General features: G+C 40.7%; 1 protein-coding gene across 5 annotated transcripts; it reads left to right on the forward strand.

Annotated features, from left to right (window-relative positions):
* The first annotated feature begins 318 nt into the window (after positions 1-318).
* Positions 319-21,529, forward strand: LOC311062338 (uncharacterized protein). Of its 5 annotated transcripts, none has more exons than XM_084081294.1 (23): positions 319-429; positions 1,435-1,594; positions 1,715-1,890; positions 2,242-2,422; positions 2,828-3,031; positions 4,204-4,351; positions 4,810-4,925; positions 5,637-5,796; positions 6,110-6,213; positions 6,312-6,386; positions 7,382-7,498; positions 9,493-9,564; positions 10,867-11,061; positions 11,852-11,932; positions 12,842-12,913; positions 13,632-13,709; positions 14,271-16,176; positions 16,267-16,359; positions 16,442-16,516; positions 17,694-18,509; positions 18,612-18,704; positions 19,951-19,992; positions 20,330-21,529. In XM_084081294.1, exons 2-23 carry the CDS (start codon positions 1,460-1,462, stop codon positions 20,539-20,541), a joined length of 5,151 nt encoding a protein of 1,716 aa, XP_083937420.1. In that variant the 5' UTR covers positions 319-429; positions 1,435-1,459; the 3' UTR covers positions 20,542-21,529. The 5 variants fall into 5 exon arrangements, with proteins under 5 accessions (XP_083937420.1, XP_083937422.1, XP_083937423.1 ...); XM_084081296.1 differs by having other exon boundaries at positions 9,496-9,564; XM_084081295.1 differs by having other exon boundaries at positions 325-667.
* Positions 21,530-22,932: the final 1,403 nt, after the last annotated feature.

Below are 22,932 nucleotides of genomic sequence, written 5' to 3' on the forward strand. Positions count from 1 at the left end.
CATTATTAGACCCTGTCTTTCTGAGTGGTCTAATATTTCGCACATTGCCCATGGACACACCAGACCCAGTCATATGCTACGTTTCACCCAGAGATATTTTGAGAATCGAGAGAGAGAGAGTGGCATCAACTCTCTCTAGTCTTGACATGGCTCTGGTTTCACCTAGCCTTGTTTTCTTGTTTGTGAGGAATGGATAGAGATAGGATACTGTAACAGTTCATACTCCCAACATAGTACAGTAGGTGGCGGTAGTGCGCCTGAACGCTGGCTGGCTGCTGCTACTCGGCTACTCTCTGGTAAGTAAACGGAAAAGGAAAACGACGAGAGAAGATCATGTAAACAATAAACACCGTTGCTTTTCTTTCTCTCAACCTCTACAGAACGCACTCACTATACCGACTACGTGCATTGTGGCGACAGTTGTTGTTGGTAGTTATTACTTTCTCGTTTGTCATTCACTTGCCGCTTCTTAACACAGAACAGCCTCAAAGGCCCAGGAGAGAGTAAAACTTGGGAGCTAATAGCTTAGCTATAGCCAAAACGTGAACATGTGTTCTTTGGTCAAGGGCTGACTATTTAGTTCACTGATGTTTTCTGTTCACCTGCAGTTCGAGTGAATAAATGTGTTATTTGTGTGGAAAGATACCGACTTGGTAAACATTCTAAGGTAAACACAAGCACTTTTATGTTTCCAGAAAATAACATCTTTTTGTGTGAGCTGGTCTCTGCAACTCTGCAACCATTATCCAGTGGCAGTTTCAAGGAGTTGCATTGGTTTCGACCTTCCTTAACTGTCTCAGTTAAATGGTGCATTTATCTAGCTTTTATCCAAAGCACTTTACATAGATTGTGCATTACATTCACACATACACCGATGGCGGAGGAAACCATGCAAGCCAACCTGCTCATCGGGAGCAATTAGAGGTTCAGCGACTTGCTCAAGGACACTTTGAGTGTTCTTCGAGACTAACTCTGGGGGAGCCCCGGGATCTAACTGGGAACCTCGCAGTTCCCATCCGGATTATCCGGATTATATATTGACCAATCTGCATGGTAGAGTGTGTTGATACAATGTAACTACACACATCTGCGGTGGTTGGAGCGCTGGCCAACCTACTCTTCCATTTAGAAATGTAGATGAGAATAGATTTTAGTAATACTTCCTGAAGATACAGTAGTGTCCATACGATCTCCCCAGGCAGGTGGTCAAGCAAGCAGGTACTTTATACTTTTTAGAAGTCTATTTAGAAGTACAAGTTTGATCTCCCACACGGGGAGAAATCTTGGGCAGGACATGAAATTTATGGATTGCAGCCTTAAATGCTTATTAGCTAAGAGGTTATGATTGAGAATGTATAACCATTGATTGTTCCATTTATGTTTGCTATGCAGTTTGTGACGGAGTTCACATTCCAAATTGTGTCTCTTTCTTAGTTCTGCTTAAGCCCTAAGCCTAAAGATGGATGACGACTCTGAGTCTATGGAAGAGGAGCCCAGCTGTGCTAGAACTAGATGTAGACGGAGCCCTGCACGGTCTATATCTAGTTCTAGTTCTGTAGCAGGCATCAAAGATGAGCCTGACGATTCTGCAGAGGTAGGAAATACAAACTTATCTCTTCACAAATGTCTTGATAATATTATTCCTAACAAATACAATGATGGTATAGAACCATGCAGTCCAGGTATAAGTGCCCTAAGTCAGTGCTATTGACAGGAGGACCCGAGGAGCAGCGTGTGCATGTCCTGCTCCCACTGCAAGAAGACCCTGGTGGAAGGCCTGACAGTTTACCAGAGGAAGCGCTGCCCAGACCTCTTCTGCTCTGCTCCATGTCTTTCTGCAGCCAACCCTGCAGCCAACCCACCCAAAAAGGAGTGCCACAACTGCTTTAAGTGAGTACTCGCTAGTTTACTGTGGGCTCTATCAGAGGTTAGTGTCCTGTGCATAGCTGCGAATTGTACACCGCTGAAAAAGTGTAGAAAAACAAGGCCATTTAAAACTGCATTTACTGTACATCATTGACCATAAGCAAATATCCAAATTTGGTAACGCTGCTTTCATCTGTGTGCTGGATTATTATTACACACATTATTAATAGCAGAGATGCACAATTGCAGGCTGAGATGCAGCAAACATAATTCTACGATATCATTGCTAGGTTTTAGTGTTTGTTTTGTTTTTTGTGCACCGTGCTTTGATTTTCATTGGGATCTTGCGTTTCCCTTCTCTCCGATCTCTATCAGGTTGATAGAGCGCCCGCAGGACTTGATCGTAGCACCTGTGGATGATAAAGGCACCACAAAGGCATTCTGCAGCAACACCTGCCTTTCCTCCTTCAACCACAAGAGAACCATCATCAATAAAATAGCCTTACAGACACAACCGTCACAGCCACGCTGCAGCGTGTGCAACAGACACTGCATTGTAAGGGAACACTGTACAAAACAGACATCGCATTCAGTGCATTGTGAGGGAACATTGTACAAAACAGTCACTGCATTGTTGGGGAACATTGTACAAAACAATCACTGAATTCTAAGGGAACAATGTACAAAACACTTCATTCAGTGCAAGGGAAGATGAACAAAGCTTTTAGTTTCTATCAGTTTGCCTATGATGACCGTATGCACAAATTAATAATAATATATAAATGATACACAGGGGTCCACTGGTGGCTCAACCAGATAATTCTGTATTGGAATGCAGCCCATCGCATATTTATTATGTAACACTGTGTAGTCAATACAGCAGTAATGCATTAAAAGTCATATTAAAAACAGCAATGTGTGTATGTAACACAAACCCACTGTTCCTATCTCTCCTCTGCAGAGTAAACATGAGTTAACTTTGGATGATGTTGTCCACAAGATGTGCAGTGATGACTGCTATGTACGCTTCCGTACAGCAAAAAACCTGACCGTGTCTTACTGTGCGAACTGCGATTCCTACTGCTTCAACAACATAATCACTCTGAACCTGAATGATGGCAACAGAACACTCTGCAGTGACGAATGCCTGACCACATTCAAACAGGTACAGAAAACTATTTGATTATGACGACTATGCAAAGTAATTGTGTTTATCTCAAATAATTGTGATAGGCCTATCCATAAGGGAATGTAGAGCGTTGACTTGTGCCGGTTTATTGGGGTACTGGGTAGGGATGAGCACTGGTGTTAAGCCTGGATGATGTCGAAAATAGGTGGTAGTGTGAAAGCTCACAAGCAACAAACTGAACGAACATTTACTGCTGCATGGCATCAGGTGTATAAATACACACTATACAATTTACAATTCAGGCATTTGGCAGACGCTCTTATCCAGATTGTCTTACAAGTGTGAAATCAAAGTAAGCATGAACCCTGGCCAACAAACGGCAGGGGTAAATAGTCACATACGTAGAGTGCAAACAAGGACAGTGTAATGCTTTAAAGAAACTAGGGTAGCAGCCGGTTACACATCAAACCAAGCATCTGTCCAAACCAGGGGTAGGCAACCTTAGGCAACCTTCCCCCAATGTTCACTGGCATAAGTGTGAGAGAGAGGTTTTTTTTCTTTTGAAATTAAATATTCAAAACAAGTTTAGTCAGTTAAATTAAGTACACTCACATCTATATACAAATTACATCCTGAGCATAACTCTACATTCATTCAAACTGATAACTCTGACTGGGGAGGGAGTCTGGGAGATAGGTGGGTTATTGCTCTGAGTCTAATGATCATTACATCCTGATTATTTCTAAAGAAGGAGGGGGGGGGGGGGGGTAAAGGTTGTTATGTATAGCATATGGACAATCAAAGTCAGTTGGAAATATTTAATTTTGATGTAGTGTCACAATTAAACTTAATGTTGATATGGCACACTGACTATCAAGAAAATGAAAACATGGCACTTCATGTCACAAAGGTTGCCGACCTCTGATCTAAACAGTATGCTATCAAAATAACACTTAACATTTGTGGTCAAGCAAAACGAATCTAAATGACATAAAACTATACTGTTGAAAGTGGACTGAGACTATACACAAAATAGTGACATGGATGTTGGCACCAGGGCTGGTCACAGGATAAATTGATTACATGTACACTTCTCTTCATTGCCCTTCCAACTGTATATAAAGACTAAAAGTTTGTTTGTTTGCAAATTTGTAGTGTACAAACAGGTCCTAACGTCTCCTCTCTCCTGTTTAATATTTTAATTTCAGAGAGTCAAGACGCCGAGCACATGCGCCATTTGCAAGACTTACAGGCAGACATCAGATATGTTTGATGTCAAGAACGGTGGCAATGTTGCCCTCTTATGTACCAAGAGCTGTGTGATGGCCTACAAGATCCAGGCAGCCAGTGTGTCAGGTACCGAGGACTCACTGTCAGGATGGTGTTTCTCTCTGTCAAAATCCATGCTTTGCCCCTTGCTTTGCTTCTCTGTGATGGTTTCTTCAGTCCAGACCACCAACTGTTTGTGTGCTGAGGAATCACCTGACAAAATATATTTGCTTTCTTGGTGTATCTCCTACTCTTCCCCACTTGCATGCTTATTCACATGCACCATAGCTTAGACCTAGAGTCCATTAGTGATTGAGTAGACTACAGCACAAACAACGTCAAGCTAACTAGTAGTAATTACTGCATTTTTCAATACACATTTGATACTTTTGATTTGGCGTTTCTTAGAATGCTGCCTGCCAATATTCCACAACTGTGAATTAATTGGGAAATGATGGAATTGCTTATCTTTTTCTCCCTGTCTTGATCGAAAAAGTTGTACGCACATTCCTGTCTAAGCCTACTAATGTTGTCTCTCTATACAGATGTCCCATATCCGTGTGACAACTGTCGCAAGACCACATTACCAGCCTACCATGTGGCCCTGTCTAATGAATCTATCAAAAACTTTTGCTCTCTACCCTGTGCCATGAGTTTCCAGGTAGGACCTGGTGAACTTTAAATAAAAACTATTAAGTCATAGTTTAAGTACTGGTAGGAGTAGGAGTAGCATTACTTAATTTATATATACAGTAGTCTATATTCCTTTTTTTTAATTTACTCTCCATATGACTTGGTTATAGAACTTTTATATTACACAAAAAGTAGAAGTCTTACTCCTTGTTCTATGATAAATATGGTAATTCTTAACACAATTCTGGCTACAGATTACCTCACTGAGGCCACAAAATCATGAGAAGGGCCACGTAACTGTATAAATGTCGTTATGATTGGTCTTTATGTCGCTGTAGCACACTTGAGTGCTACTGTTGGCTCTTGCTGACACCATTTTGTAATTAAAGCTTCCACACTTTATTGACTACAAACAGTATGTGTATGTATGTATGTATGCATGTATGTATGTATATAAAATATATATATGTGTGTGTGTATATATATATATATATATACATAAAATGTGTGTGTGTGTGTGTGTGTGTGTGTGTGTGTGTGTGTATATATATATATATATATATATATATATATACTACACACACACACACAACAGCCGACCGCGACCACAGATGGAAAAATGATGTTTTTTTTATGTTTACATGTACAGTACAGATTTAGACCCAGAGGGTGCTGTCACTACTTCTGTTAATTAGTCTTATTTAGTATGTCCTACTACTGTATTTTCTCTGTACTTTAGACCAGCAGTCTGAAAGCTGTAGCAACGAATGCCCCTCCTCCTCCCTCCTCCTCCTCCTCCTGCAAGATTATGAAGAACAAAGCCCTCCTCTGTAAACCAATGGTTCAGGATGTAGGAGTCTCCTGTACAACACAGGTTGTCAACATTGAGACACAGACAGGTAACAAACACACACACACACACACACACACACAATCAATTATCTTTGTCAACATATCAAATTACAGTCAGAATCACCATTTGGTGTCCTCTTGAGTGAATGTTAATGTTCTTTGCCGTGAACGTGAACGAGCTCGTTCACTTTCTGAAACTGTTACGTTCACACTATCGCGCATGCCCCCATCCCCTCCCCCGTACACAGGACGTTCACTGAAATGAACGTTTTTTTTCCCACCACTACGGCAAATGCTCATTTGTAAGTGTTATTATTTTCACACTCCTAATTCTGTCGGTTTGGATGTGTTTGCTCTCAGATGACTACTTCCCCAGGGTGATAGTCCTGCCTGTCCCATTTCCTGTGTTAGTGCCAGTGCCTGTGAATCTGTTCACCTCAAAGCCTTTCAGTCTGCCTGTACAGGTACATGTGCATGCATTACCCTTCTATCCCTTCATCTACCTCACATTCACATACACATGTACTGTATGTAAGTGTATGTACTGTATATACATGTACAGGAATGCCCTGAAGAATCAAGATTGCCAAAAATGGATAATGGCCCTACTACTTCCATCCTGTCGGGGAAGGATCAGGTACAGTAGGTTTGACTGCATTGCCTTCCCATGTTCTGATCACCTTGTCACCTACATATAATCTCAAATATTACGATATTTGGCATCTGGGTGGAGCAAGTTCCTGCCCACCACTGTGGAGACTGGGGCTCGATTCCTCCACAGTGTCTCCAGCTTGGCTGGGCCCTCCAACAAACACAATCGGCTGTGTTCACGGGTGGGAGGGTGATCTCTGCGACTCCTACCGGGGCGTCTGTTCAGCAGGGAGCAGAACTGAGAGGCCTCTGCTTGCATTATGCAGTCTCTGTTAAATTCCTCACTGTCGGGTGAAAAGAAGTGGCGGGAGATGTCAAGTGCATGGATTAATGTCTCAGTCGCCTGATTTCAGTCATTTGGATTCCATAGAAGCCAGCGTGTCTTCTATGTAAATGTTGCACAGCGAAAATAGCCAATTTACAAGCTCTCAATGCTTCGCAGCGTGACGCATTAACTCTTTAACTGCCAGAGTATATACACAATCTACCCCCTTCCCTGCCAGAGAATAACATTGCAAAAATAGGTAACATGTGAATTTTGTCTCCGTTTATTTTTTAACATTGAAGTGAATGGAGCAGAAAATCTTCGCATCGCGTTATCTCCTGCTTCCTTTGTGATAAACAAAAAAAATAAAAATAAAATAAAAAATATTTTTTTCAAAAATCTCGTCAATCTCGTCGACGGCTGGCTGAGCCATGCGGAGAAAAACGAGAAATCTCGTCAATGGCAGGTAAAGAGTTAAGAGCTCTGCTCCACTGGCTAGTGGCTATGTATTACTATTACAGTAGGTAATAGTAATACATTAAGAGGTCAATGCATTTTAGGAGGACAATGATCTGAACATTGAATCTAACACATGATGATTTATTTTATTAGTCTTGAAGAAATGTGAAGTAAAAGATAATATTGCATATTAAAATGTAGCAACACATTTACTACCATAATTCATTAAAGAAGATGAAACTTGTTCATATTTCCAGTTAGATGACGTGGCAGCTCTCAACTCGGAAGAATCCTGTGGTGGAGACTACCTACCTGACTCTGAAAGCATCTCCGAAAACATTGCTGAGGAGATCTCTGCAAAAGGAACCGAGAAAGTAAGTTTTGAGACTATTCCCCTGGCAAACCATGGCTAGATGTTATTAGGTGCTTGGGGTTGGGCATGGGCATGCATGACAACTCTGTGTTTGTTTATGAGAACTCAACTATAATGGCCAGAACACACTCTTCCATGTTGATAGTGCATCCTCTAAAAGCATTGTACTGTATGTGCTGACTGAGTGTGTGGTTGTTCTTTCACAACAGAACAGGATCTGACACTGTCAATAGTCAAACTGCTCTAGTCTTATTAAAGGCAATTGTTGGTTTTTAAAAGTTAAACAGTTGCTCAACATGCGCAAGCATGCAAATTTAACTTTATTTACACCTTTTATTTTTTGACGTTGCATTTGTGCTTAAGTGGTTAAGATCATCCATTCTTGTGCTGCTAGCACTAAATGGTGTGGTTGTCATTTGACAGACTGCTCTGAGTAAGCTTGAGCTAGCCCTCAACTCACGTACTGTATGCAACTATGTTCCTGCCCCATAATAATACAGTACAGTCATGCTGTAATGAACTTCTAGCACTTCACTAGCATAATTATTTGAGGCTGATGGCACCACGTGGCCATGTTGGTCAAGTTAAACAATACTGTAAAACATAAAAATAGGATGGACAGTGATCTGGTGAAACTTAAAAAAGGCATTCAGCTACAAAAGTTTTGTTGTGAAAGCACTAATGGTTATGACATTATACTGGCACACACTGTCTAAACCACAATAACAAGCAATTTAGTATTTTAGTTTTACAAACTTTTGAAAGGGCAGTGATAACAAGTGTGCCGGTACATGAATTCAATCTGCTATCACCCATTGACCAGCCCTGGTGCCAACAACCATGTCATTATGTATACACCCTCAATTCACCACAGCAAATGGCATTCTACGTTGTGAGCAGTGTTGGGGTTAACACGTTGCAAGTAACGCAGTTACTGTCATCAGATTACTTTTTGGGGTAACGGAGTAACCTAACGCGTTTCTGTTATATATTTCTGTTGCCACAAAGGAAAAGGAAAATCCATCCGACGCATTTGCGCTGTTTCCTGATAAATGAACAAGCTCGTCTCTGTCAACGGAGACTTGCACAGATGTTACACGGAAATTGGTGACGATGCCTTGCAGTCTGTGGTCATTGCGTAATCATTCTATTCAATGGGTCACCACTGTTGGTGTGACACACGGCTGACCATATTACTGGACTTGTTTTTATGACTTTTATTTGTTGCACCTGTGCGACATGGCAGAGATTGAGAGAAGAGGGTTGCCCTTTAGTATGGTCGTGGAAGTATTCACATTCATTTTGGATGTATTAGCTAAAGGAGGAGAAAGAAAGAAATTAGCCTTGGTGGAGCCCAGTACAACACTGGTGGTCACTCCGTAGGCTGCACTCTTGATTTTATGTTTACCACACTTCCTCGCAGAGGGGTTTTAATCGTCTGTAACGCATACATAATCTGTAACGTAACAGAATACTTTTTAGTAGGAGTAATCCTGTAACCTATCAAGTTACTTTTAAAAGTAATGTTACCCAACACTGGTTATGAGGGCAACTGAAATAGGTGAAAACACACTTGACCTGGGACCTGTTTGATTAAAGGTTAAAACTAAACAACAAATCTGAATATTTTAAGCTCTATATTCAGATAGTCATCATTGCTATAGAGCGTTTGTTCAGTAACAGTCTATACAGCTCTTCAAATGTATAGTGTTCCTGTTCCAATTTTGTCTGTTTATTTCTTTGTCATCACTTTCAATTTCACGTGTTTATCCTGTATCCTGTATGAGTTCTCTCTCCTGATTCGATACAATTAGTATCTCAGCCTGAAACTGCACTTTCAGTTTACCAAAGAGCTGAAGAGACAAGGAGACTCCTGATACTGATCAAACACCTTTTAATGTACGGTGGGCTTCATGCGTACTAGCAACTCATTTAGTAGAAACACTCTACATGACACATAATATTTATGTAATGTACATCTCTATATATTTTGAGGAGTCCTGGAAAGAACCATATGAGCCTGACGCCATTGAGGACCAAGCTTCAACATCAACAGAGAACAAAAAGGTAGGTATGATCATCTATGATTCAATGGCCTCTAGTTTGGGGTCATTGAATTGCGGCCAGCGCAGTCTGTTTCTTCCAGTGCAGTGAGTTACAGTATATGCAGGCACTAACAAAATATCCCGTCATTGCAATGATGATGATCATATCTAACCGGCAAACTAATATTACTCTTCCTCTTGATATGGAGAAACACGTCAACTGGAGAGAGCGCACAGAATCGAATTGCAAAATAAAATGCGATAAAAGCTGGTGTTCTGGTTGGCGTTGCTGTCGAACTTAAACGGGTTTACCTATGCTCAGACGTAAGGGCATTGAATGACCCCACCAAAATATATAATCAGATATAATATTATTAACCACATCAACGCTGGCGTCCATGTCATAGAATAAAAAAGTTAAAATGGAAAAAGAAGATTCGGCTATTTTCACTCTTTTTGAATGGGGCTTAAGTGCTTAAGAAACAAAGAAGGAGTAAATCTGTTTTACATTGTCAAAGTAATCAGAGGTGCTCTCTTGTGTGACATACACTAACTTGACATAATTGAAAAATGTTTGAAGTTATTAAAACTGCATGAATAAGGAAATAGCACTTGCATACTTAATTGAATGCTCCAAACCCAGCTTTATTTCAGCACAGTTAAAGGTGCTGTAAGTGATATCTTTTTGGTTGAAACAAGTTCAAAAGTTTAAAAAAGTTCAAAAGTTAAAGCTCTGTATTCTGATAGTTATCACTGTTGTAATTAGTGTTTGTTCAGTAACAGCGGTCTCCCTGTCTCTCCAGCTCTTTAGTAAACAGAATACCTCTTCATGTGCGTCACCAATTTCTTCCAATCAGGACAGAGTACCCATTTATCAGCTTACATTTTATAGTATTCCAATCTCTCTCCCGATTGGATGAAATTGCTATCCTGACATTTTTTCATTGAAGACCTGGAGAGATACTGAATAAACATTATATAGTAATGATAACTATGGGGATATAGAGCTATTTAACACTTACTTTTAACAAAAGAATATCACTTACAGTATCCTAGTATCCCTATTCTGGGACTACCATTCAGCCCCAGAATCTCCAAGCTCACGACGAGAAGCACGGCACGTTGTGAACTTGTAGATCAGCTATTTTCGGCAAACATGTATATTGTAGAGCGAAAACCAGGACAGGGCCTCGGGAATCCAGCCAAAGTATAGGATTCAAGTTTTTTTTTATATATTGTGGCAGAGATTATTTATTACTGTAATTGTTGAAACTCAACTGAAAATGTGGAAAATAAAGTAACATTTGTCCTTCCATATTTCCAGCTTGATGACACGGCAGCTTTCAGCTCTGAAGAATCCTTTTCTGGAGACTATATACCTGACAGTGCTCTATATAGTGATTCTGAAACCCTCATCAACAAGCAGAAGCTTCCATGTTTGGAAAATACACCAACAGTCTCGAAGTCTTTCGATGACTTGTCGTCGGATAACGAGACGATGGACAGTGGAAATGAGAGGGTAGGTTTGCTTCTACTCCTCCAAACACTGACTAGATGTTATTGACCATATTGACACAGTGGCTGTTTTGCTCTTACATCGTACTTGAGTATCCAATATAAAGGTGAATGTCTGAACATTTAGCCTTTGCAAATTTAATTTAATTACTGACATTTTGTGCAGCTACGCTCTTCTGTCTAGTGTAGCTGCAAAAGAGATCTACAGTGTGCAGGCTATCTTTTTCATTTTCTGTTATTGAAAGACAAGACTCCCGCACACTGTCTTCAAATGTAATTTAAAAAGTTTTAATGGGAATAACAACCAAACCGAGAGAGACCATCTTTATAGGCTGTCTAACCTATCGTGGACCAATCGGCTCACACCAAAATGTGACATCACTCTTTTAAGGTGACAGGTGCTCTCATATGAATAAAATTAGAGAACAATCAATCATAAATAGGCTCAATTCATAAGTGCAAATATACCAAACGATTCAACATTACCATATTAATAATCATGACAGTATACAGATAAGGGCAGGATGCCAAACAGAATTCAAGTTATAGAAATCATGATAATATACAAACATAATTAGGGACAATTGCAAGATCAAAATAAAAAAAACATGTCAGGTTGGAGCTTCATGAAAAACTGTCCCTGTTCTTAACATTGGTTGTGTACAATTCCAGCACCTACCCAGAAGGAGTCTTGGATGTGTGCGATCACTTTGTTTTCTTGTTCATATTTCCAACCAGAGGACACTCTAAATAAAAAGCTTCAAGTGTTTAGTTGTTGTTTTTTCCTTTCTCAGGATTCCATGCCCAACCTAGCCCCTAGGAGCACATCCCCGCCCCAAAAGAGGTCCAGGGGAAGGCCACCGAAGACTACAAATGTAAGTACAAATAAATAAATACATCCAATATAAAGGTTAATATCTGCACACTTGGCTCCCCTTTGCAAATGGAATCCAGTCACTGACATTTTGTGCACCTATGATTCAGTCTAGGCTGAAGAATGAGTTTTTTCGCAGGCCTTTCCTTAAGTGTTGTCACTCAAGTGGTGTCAGTTTGTAGCTTCATTTCGCTGGTGTCCATTGAATGCAACATTACCCTAATTGACCATATTCACAGTTTGCTGTTGTATGAGTCAGATGCTTTATATGAGGGTACTGTTTCCACTTTTTTTATCAAACGGAATATGGTTGTTTTAATAATCGTATACACTGTACAGTAAGGATAAGGATAATTCCTTTTAACAGGTCGTTCATGAAAGTCCTTGCGGTCTTGTTTCCAATGAGAACCTGTGAGCAATTAGGGGTTAAGAGTCTTGCTCAGGGACAAATTTAATTTCATCGACTCATATGCTGGCGTGGCCTGGAATCGAACCTGGGGCAACCAGGGCCTCTGGCTCCCTAGGCGGGCTCACTAACCACTCAGCTATGGCCACCCCCTTATAGTATAATGCAGTAATACAGTATAATAATAATACAGTATAATGCAAAGGGATGTCTGTGGGGGACCACACTGACCTACTTATTGTGGGCTGCATTTTATACAGAAACTCGTATGTCTCCATAGCCATATCAACCCTATATCGACCCTGGCCAGACTGAATAGCGAAGTGAGAAAATAAATCCACCGAACATAGAATCAGTCTGGATTCCAGGTTAATCTCCATACTTTGAAAAGAAATACAGGGATGTGTCATCAATAATGAAACAAGGAAGGCTGTAGCCAGTAAGTGTAATGAGAACTTTACCAGATGTGCTCCATTGTGAAACTTTTTTTTTTCTCGCTCTCAGGAGCCCATGCCCAACCCAGCCCAAAAGAGGTCCAAGGGAAGGTCACCAAAGAGGAATAGGGGAAGGCCAAATGTCAGTAAATAAAATCACACCCTGTGTGAAGAGAGTGGTGCCTTTGATGAGCCCCGTATTGATGTTGTCATCAATGTTTGTTTGTTGGACATACATACACCCGGACACACAGACAAAGTCAGATATAGGAGTGGTTGGCACCACTCAAAAAACAAAACGCGCGCAAGCACACACACACACACACACACACACACACACACACACACACACACACACACACACACACACACACACGTATGTATGTTAATTTTTCCAATATAAAGGTGAATGTCTGAACACTTATTAATTAAATTATTGACATTTTGTGCAGCTACGCTCTTCAGTCTAACCTGAAGAAGAGTGTGCTTGCTCTTTTGTTTAAACGGAACTCTGGGTGTTATCGATTACACACCCCATGGAGCCTTGAATTCGAGACTCTGAGTCTCCTACCGGAGACACCACCGGTCATCAAATTATTGGCATAGGAATGTGACAAAAACAAAGAAATCGCCATGAATTCAAGGCTTCATGGGGTGTGTAATTGATAGAAAATAAGTAATTTATTTGGTGAACTATCCCTTTTACATTGGTTGTGTACAGGTCCAGCACCTACCTAGAAGGATTATTGGATGTGTGCGATCACTTTGTTTTGTATTGTTCATATTTCCAACCAGAGGACAGAACTGTTTACAGCTCTAAAGAAAAAGCTTCAAGTGTTACTTGTTTTTTCCTTTCTCAGGATCCCATGGCCAACCCATCCCCCAAGAGCACATCCCCGCCCCAAAAGAGGTCCAGAGGAAGGCCACCGAAGAAAAATGTCAGTACAAATAAATAAATAAATAAATACATCCAATATAAATGTGAATCAGAATCAGGTTTAATATCTGCACACTTGGCTCCACTTTGTTAACTCATTCAGTACCCAGCTTATTTATGGAATTTTAGCTCTGATTGCCACAGCCAAAATTCATTGTAAAAAAAAGTGCTCAGGAGCCAAGATACAGCCTTTTTCAGTAAGAAGTTAAACAAAGAGTGAATGGAGCAGCAAATCTTCAAATCATCATATCTTGGGTTCTGAACATGTTTTTCCACATGTTTTTTTTTTTTACGTTTTAAACGTCCAGTGGCACTGAGGGCTTATACACTGAGGACGTTTTAGACGTCCAGTGGCACTGAATGAGTTAATTTAATCCAGTTACTGACATTTTGTGCACCTACGCTTCAGTCTAGCCTGAAGAAGAGTGTGTGTGTTTTTTTTTACGTCACTGTGGGTGTTTGAGTTATATCTGCAAAAGAAATGCAGAGTGTGCAGGCTATCGTTTTCCTTTTCTGTTCTTGGATGTGTGTGATTCATTTGTTGTCTTGTTCATATTTCCAGCCAGAGGACACGGCTGCTTCCAGCTCTGAAGAATCCGGCTCTGAAGAGTATATGCCTGACAGTGAACCAGAACCATGCAATGATTCTGACAGCAGCAGTAGTTTGTCTGCTATTGACAAGCAGAGGTTTCCTCGTTTGAGAAAGTCGACTATTAACAAGCGGCTTCCTCATCTGAGGAAAGAACGAAGAGTAACCGAGTCTGTTGGGGGGAAGATATTGACAGAGAAGAACATTGTGCCACAAGAACAACACACTTTCACCACAAAAAACTACTGTTACGTTTGTGGGCAAGCAAAATCTAAAATTGCTCGCCACCTTGAAAAGATTCATAAAAAGACAGAGCCAGATGTCGCTAAAGCTTTCTCATTCCGTAAGAACTCTAAGGAAAGGAGGAGGTTACTTGATATTTTACGAAACAGAGGAAATCACAAACACAATCAAGAGGTTTTGCACAAGAAAAGTGGAATACTGAAGTTGAAAAGAAAACCAGTCAAAAAAGAAAAACCAAAAGGAGGCTATTTGACCTGTCCATATTGTAAAGCCATGTTTATCCGCTGTACGCTGTGGAGGCATACCCGTACATGCCGTTCTAAGCCTGACGGAGGCACTGAACCTGGTCGTACTAATGTTTTAGGTATTGCCGTTCTTGCTCAATCTACATTGAACAGCCAACATTCCCCTGAGACGCTGAAGGTCCTTGAAGCTATGAGACAAGATGAGGTTGCAGTTGCTGTTCAAAATGATGTCCATATATTAGAACTGGCTCAGGACCTCTGTGCCAAGGATAGTAATGATCCCAACAAAGTTGTCCCCGAGTACATCAGGGGTACACTCAGAGTATTGGGTAGACTTGTTTTAGCCATGAAGAAGAAGGAATCATTATTTTCCATCGCAGATGCTGTAAAACCTAACAGTGTTGACAAAGTTATTGAGGCTATGAAAGAGGTTTCGGGTTTCGATGAAAAGAAACAGTCCTATCAGAGACCAACTCTTGCATTTCAATTGGAGCGTGGACTTATGAAGATAAGTGACATTATCCTCAGTAGGACCAAGGCAGCTGATGATGAGCAGGCAGTAGAGGAGGTACAGAAATTTCAGCAGGTTTTCTCATCCAGATGGGCAGAACATGCTCCCCAAGGTACTCTTCCTACTCAGGTCATCAAACCACCGACCATTCCATTCACACACGATGTACAGCTTCTGTACAAGTACCTACAAATGAAAGCAGCCGAGGCAATTGAAAGCCTGAAGAAAGAAGACTCCCCAAAGACATACGCAACACTTGCAAAAGTGACACTCGCACAAATAAGCATCTTCAACAAATTGCCTACAAGTGAAATTTCGAAAATGACTCTTGAGTCTTTCATGGAAAGGGACCAGGCTGAAGACCACACAGACACAGCTGGTTTACTGTCAGAGTTAGAGCAAAAGCTGGGCACACACTTCAGCAGGGTAGACATGATATTCAGAGGCATAAAAGTTGCTGCTTTGCTAACCTCTGATGTTTGCAGTGCAGTGATGCTGCTCGTAAAGAAAAGAATTGCATGTGAGGTGTATGAGAGTAACCCCTTCGTATTTGCTAGGCCAAAGTGCCATAAACCTTACAGAGGACAGGACGGTATTAGGATTTATGCAAGTGAGTGCGGTGCGCAGAATCCAGAGTTTCTCAGGTCTAGACACTTTCGAAAGCACGTTGGAACACTTTTTCAGATTCTCAACCTCCAAAACAACGAGCTTTGTCACCTTGGCACCTTTTTTGATTGTGACATCCGAGCCGACCGAGACTTTTATCAGCTGCCAGAAGCAGCTTTAGAAATAGCAAAAATCTCAAGGCTAGTACAAGCAATGGAGCTGGGACATCTTAAGGAATTCCAAGGAAAATCTCTAGATGAGCTTGAAATTGATGGTATGTGTGCAATTGTATGTCTATCTAAACCTTTTGTGAGCGCAGAAGTGATTTAGTAACATGTATGTATACCGTTGCTTTTCTCTCAAGATTTACTAGAACCAGATATGGCCCGGAACTTGGCAGACAATAGTGGTGATGAGGGAGAGGATGAAGAATCGGATCATCCCCTTCAACTAAAGGGTACGCAATGAACACTAAAATGTTTCATTAATTGACACTTGCTGTGGAATGACATTACTTTAACCCAATGCTGCCCCCTTAGGAAAAAGAACAAGGATGGACTTAACACAAGCTGAGCCCACCACTTCCCCACAGGAGGAGCCCAGCACTTCCACAGGTATATAGTGTACTGTATAGTATATATACACACACATAATGTCACTTATATTATGTTTTTCTTTTAAAGTTTTAATCAATCGTTGGAATTGCACTTCGAGACGCTTTGACCAAGTGTGATTGGATTTGGAACTTTATTTTTCTATATTAACCACTTGAACCTTTGCTATTCTGGGAGAAACATTAGCCGAAAATAGCAGCTCTGCATGCTCACAACGTGTAGATCGGCTATTTTCGGGAACGAGATTTGGTGTAGAGGGGAAAAAGATCTGACCAAGTACAGAGCCAAAGGCCAAGTTTATCATGTATCGCTTGGTTAAGTGGTTAAATGTCTGAAATGACACATTGACATGAATCCAGCATATTAATAGAAAAGATAATGTGTTAACAAATGAAAAAATGTAACATTAATTTACACAACACTGATGATGGTGCTGTCAAACTAGTCTATATGGAGCTATCTGTGAAATCTATGAAAGTTTAATATGCAACACAATTTTATACACTATGTGTAGAGGGGGTCCCTGCTTCATCTGTCTCTCAGCTACAGTAAGGAGTCCTTGTCGTGAAAAACATTGAAGACCCCTGGTGTAGACCCTGTCCCTGGGCCCAAGTCATCTGCCAAGTTTGAACCAAATGAGACAACGCTGTGACAAAAAAATGCCAGCGATTACAAAGTGCTCTATCGCCCCTGAAATGAAATGCTAGAGAGCCATTACTAACCTGAGGAGGTCTATTCCATGTCTTTTTCATAGGGTCTAAAGCAGTGGTTTTCAAACTTTTAATGTCAAGTACCACCAAATTGATATGTATTTGGCCATGGACCCCGTCTGAAAGTATTTTGTGCCAGCGACCCTCATGCAAGATTTTTCTCCAACTTTTCCTAATTTCTTTGATAAAAATGTTTTGCCAATCTACCATCTCACAACGCTTTGCATATTATTGCTATTTTCAAATAGCTGATATATATAATAGGGTTAACGTGGTGAAACTGATATTGATGATATTAACCAATTTTGCTGGGGACCTCCTGGAAACCCCCTTAGGGACCCTTGGGGTTCCCCGGAACCCACATTGAGAACCACTCGTCTAAAGCACCTGGTCAAATAAAGGAAATTTAAATTATTATTTTTTATTGATCACCATTTATCTAAAGAAAATGTTTGACCTTTTTCTAGGACAAGCAAAACACATGGAAGCACTGGATGCTCTCCAAGTTGCTCCTCCTACTCAGCTCAACAAACGACCGTTGACAGTTCCATTCACACAGGATGTACAGCTTCTGTACCGGTACCTACAAAAGAAAGCAGCGGAGGCGCTTGAAAGCCTGAAGAGAGAAGACTCCCCACAGACATACTCGGAACTTGCTAAAGTGACACTCTCTCAAATAATCATCTTCAACAAACTGCATGCAAGTGAAGTTTCTGAAATGACCATCAAGGATTTCATGGAAAGGACCTGGGCTGAGGTCCATGATACAGACGCAGCTTTTGTCCTGTCAGAGTTTGAGCAAAAGCTGTGCACACACTTCAGCAGGGTAGACATTACATGCAAAAGTGGCGGGAAAGTTGCCGTTTTGTTAAACCCTGAAGTTGACACTGCAGTGATGCTGCTTGTAAAGAAAAGAGTTACATGTGATGTTTATGTGAGCAACCCTTTATTATTTTTTCCGCCAACAGGCCATGGCCACTACAATGGACAGAACTGTATTAAGACGTTTGCAAGTGAGTGCGGTGCACAGAGTCCAGAGTGTCTCAGGTCTAGATACTTTCGTAAGCACGTTGGAACACTTTTTCACATTCTCAACCTCAAAAACTACGAGCTTTGCAAACTTGCCACCTTATTGGGCTGTTCCATCCGTGCCGACAGAGACTTTTATCAGCTACCAGAAGCAGCTTTAGAAATGGCAAAAATCTCAAAGCTAGTACAAGAAATGGAGCATGGATATCTTTGGAAATTCCAAGGAAAATCGCTCGATGAGCTTGAAATTGTTGGTATGTGAACAAGTTAATGTATTATCTAAACTTATTGTGTGCATGCTTATTTGTGAGAGACACAGTGCTTGAGTAACATGCATGTATGACCTTTTTCTCAAGATGAAATGGAACCAGACCTGGCTTGGGACACTGCAAACAATGGTGATGATGAGGGAGAGGATGAAGAATCTGTTAAGCCTGTTCAACTAAAGGGTATGCAATGAGCACGATGTTGTAGCATGTTGTAGAAATCCTAATGAAATGAATGGTGTCAGCAACAGCAAGATAATTTCTGTTTACTCCCTACTTCCGGCACCCTTGCTCAGACCACACTCATCTTCGAACTCTGCCTTCAGCCGTACACTTTTTCTGTTGTTAGCTAAGCTGTCGCGCAGCAGTGCATCTACGTAGGTGGTGCGCTTCCATTTCTACTGCCAGTAGTAGTTCCCTTCCCTTCTCTGCTGTATCCGAGATTAGGGCTATGTCATCTGCGTAGTCAAGGTCAGTAATCATGATGGGGTGTACTCGCCTTGACTTCCTCGGGACCAGAGTGAAACCCAGTGCCTCCTCTCTGCTATTGATTGCGAGTCGCAGTGCATGGTCCATCGCTACGATGAACAGGAAGGGGGCCAGAGTGTCACCTTGTAGAATGCCCGCTAGGATCTCAAATTCTTGGCTCAAGTCTGGCTGTAGCTTGCCTCTATCTTCTGAACCATCTCTCTTAGGAACTCCGTAGGCCCGGAGAATATTTATGAGTTTCCCTCGGTGGATGGTGTCAAAAGCCTTTTGGAAGTCAATGAAGGTGATCACCGCTGACAGGTTCCCCTTAATCCTTCCAGAGGGCTTATAAGTGGTTAATTCATAATGTAAGTTGGGGTCCTGGAGAGACACCAAATTCATCTTTTGGATCTCCCAAGTTTAACTACTGGCATATTAGACACTGTCTATACCCCAACTCATCTGTCAGTTTTGAACCAATTCAGACATTGCTGTGACCGATCACAAAGCACTCTAACTAAACCCATTTTCAACCTTTCGTCATATAAGTGGTCCTCACTAATGCTCATTATAATGATGGTACCATTTCTGTCTATTCAGTCTGTGTCTCAGAGGAGGGCTGTGGACAGTTCAGAAACTTGCTGGCCAGTGACCATCAATATTTGTAATTTATGCAAAAACAATGGCTTCTATTTCAGCATGATACCTTTCCAGGAAGAAAAAGGACTTAGTTTCTATTTAGAATCCACATCGATGATGTCATTGGTAGGCAGGTTTATGAGCTGTCCACAGCCCAACAATGAGACACGGAATGAGTTGTAAAAATTGTGCCATCTTGACCCACCTCAGGAGTTCTTTTTCCAGACGTTTTCGTAGGGTCTAAATCATGTACAGTATGATGTATCACTATCTATCCAAAGACATGTAACTTATAACATCCCCTTTTCTTGTAATGTTCTAGCAAAACACACAGAAACACTGGATGAGGTCACCAGCTCCAGAGGTAATGTATCGGAACAAATACCACAGATTTAGCTTTTGCTATTATTTAACTGAGAGTACTACTTTTCAATTCGGCATCAAAAGTTAATATCTTGACTCACTCCAGACAATTTCCTTTATTTATTTCAGACATTTATGTCTATACAAATAGTTAAAGCTGCAATCTGTTACTTTAATGTCCTTCCCGTGACTCAAACCCGGGTCCCCCACACAACCTCCAAAATGTTTGCTATTGAGCTAGAATTTGAAATGCTGACCATTAATATGAATCTGAATTAGTAAACAATATTCCGAGGGAATATTTTAAGCATGTAATTTGCATTTTTGTATTTGTGCAGATCGCAAGCAGAAGAAAACGAAATGGACAGAGAAGGAAGTGAATGCTGTTATGAAGCACTTCAAAGTACACATTTCCAAGTGTCAACTTGCATCAGTGATTGAGAGCAGACAGTGTAGAGATGCTGAATATAAAACTCTGAAAGGTAGAACTGTGCAAAATATAAGAGATTTTGTGAGGAACAGGGGCATAATGCTCAAAAGGTCAAAGTGAGTTTTATGGAGGGGTCTGTTTCAAATGCCAGCCTTTTTGTTCAGACATGGTTATGTTAGAAAGGAGTTACATGCCTACAACACTGGTCTGACAGAAGAAATGTAATAGAAAAGAGTACGGAGTACCACCGTGCCAGAGCCAAATCAAGGCAGGTCCGGTGCGTCACAGGAGCGGGACACAACAGTGGAGAAGGAGACACTGGAGCAGCTCGGACATTTAAGCCTCTGTCACGATTACAAATTTAAGTTGAAGATTAATTGTCACAAATAATTGTGATTAACGATTTTATTGTGTTTTTGGCATTGAACATTGGAACATATGAATACAATTAAAATTTCTGTTTGTTTTTTAGGCTTCATAATCACAAATTGCACAGGGCAGATAATGACAAATATACAAAGAAATTACTGACACTTTTTATAATTTTATTAAAAAAAAAGCGGAAATGGCTGATCTACAAGCTTACATGTCACAATGTGACGTGTTGTAAGCTTGTAGATCTGCTATTTTTGGAAAATGTGTGAAAATGTATGAACATTTTTCAACATGGAAACGATTATGATTATGAATAATTCCGTTTATGATTGCGATTATGTAAAAATTGTGACACAATTGTAATTATCAAGATATTGTTCAGCTGGGGTGTGACGAATAAATGTTGCAAAAAGATAGATGCACTATTTTCAGCGTGCTACACATGTGTATGACAAAGCATAAATTGGGTTTGTGTGAGTTGCACAGGTTTGGGAGGTAAGAACAACACTTAGTAATTTGGAAGTAATGTACATTGTACATTTTAGTTATAGGTTTCATGTCACTGGTTTATAGGAGTTAAACAAATTAAGTTCTTATTTTATATGGGTGTGTGAACTAAGTGTCATATTTACTATTTGAATCTGTCTTGTTTTATAAAGTAAATGTATAAAGGCAATTAATGTCGTCTTGTAATTTTTGCATAATGCTCCAGGCCTGCTAAATTAATGGTATAATTAAGGGCTCTATTTAAGACTTGAGATTTCAGGTGTGGAAGTGAAAGTAACCTTGGAGAAATCTGTGAAAAACAGATTGTTGACAAGAGAAGTGTGTATTTTGCCCATAATGTAATTCTTTATTCTACTTCTTTCATGTATCATCGTCAAATGTCCAACTCAGTGTGTAGCCACGACCTTGTCTCTGGTCCCACTTGGAAGAGGCCGGCCTCTGAAGGTGGTCTGTACAGGAGACCGGTGGTGATTATGTGTTTTGCAGTCTACTCAGGCTCGCATACTGCGCTGTCTATCAGGCCCCACTTGACTTCACAGTTGACTAGTAGCAACCGACCCCAGTGTGCAAGAGTTCAGCAGAGTCCATTGCCGGCGTGGTAGATCTATCTCCTATGACGCTGTCTCCTGGGTCACTGATGTAGTGGTGGATACGTGATGGACCGGCTGACTCCCACTCCTGCTTCCAGGATACAAGTCCACAGAGACAGAACGGAGCATCTCTTGTGCCACCTTGTTGGTGGGAATTGAGTCTGTTTGCCGGCGCTGTTGTCATTGTAGTGTCATGCAGAATATACCAGTCATGTATCGGGGCTTTCCTTGCCAGGTTGATGATAGCAGCCTCTCACCGGAGGCCAGCATATATTCATTCTACTGACATCACTCTACTGTGTATCTGTTTAACATCTAATACAGTCCATCTAGTACATTGCTGTTTGCACATGTATTGATATTGTGGTATCTTTAAAACCACAGACTTACAGGTTTACTGCACTATTGAAGTTTGCCAACAACGCCATATTGTAAAGTTAGTTTGATGTTCCAGATCTCTAACGGTGTACAGAGAGGGAGAACTTGACTGATGTACCTGCATCATCAAACCAGGCTTTTCAAAGCCTTTAAAAGCCTTTTTTCTCTCCAAGGACCCTCAGGAAATATGGTTCAGAGTGCTGCCAGCCCAGACCAGCAGTTGTTGCTGGTGATTCCATCCTGTGGAGAATGATCTGGAGGAGGAGGAGCTATAGGCAGTGGTGGAAAGTAACTAAGTACATTTACTTAAGTACTGTACTTAAGTAACATTTTTAGGTATTTGTACTTAACTTGAGTATTTCCAATTTCCGATACTTTTACTTCTACTCCACTACATCTCAGAGGCAAATATTGTACTTTTACTCCACTACAATTATTTGAAAACTTTAGTTACTAGTTACTTTTCAGATATAAACTATGATATAATGAAACATACATTAACCACTTTAGCCCTATTTTATACCTAGGCTATCTGAAAATAGCAGATCTACAAGCTCACAACGCGTCGCATCGCGACGTGTTGTGAGCTTGTAGATCGGCTATTTTCAAATATTTAGTACTTTTACTTTTGGTACTTTAAGTACATTTTGATGCCAACACC

Source organism: Gymnoscopelus microlampas (assembly GCF_963454915.1).
Source record: "Gymnoscopelus microlampas genome assembly, chromosome: 15".
Lineage (NCBI taxonomy): Eukaryota > Metazoa > Chordata > Actinopteri > Myctophiformes > Myctophidae > Gymnoscopelus > Gymnoscopelus microlampas.

What these genes read in the sequence shown, in the direction of transcription:
- LOC311062338 (XM_084081294.1), top strand. Translation starts at nt 1,460, where the DNA reads ATGGATGACGACTCTGAGTCTATGGAAGAGGAGCCCAGCTGTGCTAGA. An exon ending in GAGTGCCACAACTGCTTTAA is followed by an intron (nt 1,891 to 2,241) that starts GTGAGTACTCGC and finishes GATCTCTATCAG; the next exon opens with GTTGATAGAGCGCCCGCAGG. An exon ending in GAAGGCCACCGAAGAAAAAT is followed by an intron (nt 13,710 to 14,270) that starts GTCAGTACAAAT and finishes TCATATTTCCAG; the next exon opens with CCAGAGGACACGGCTGCTTC.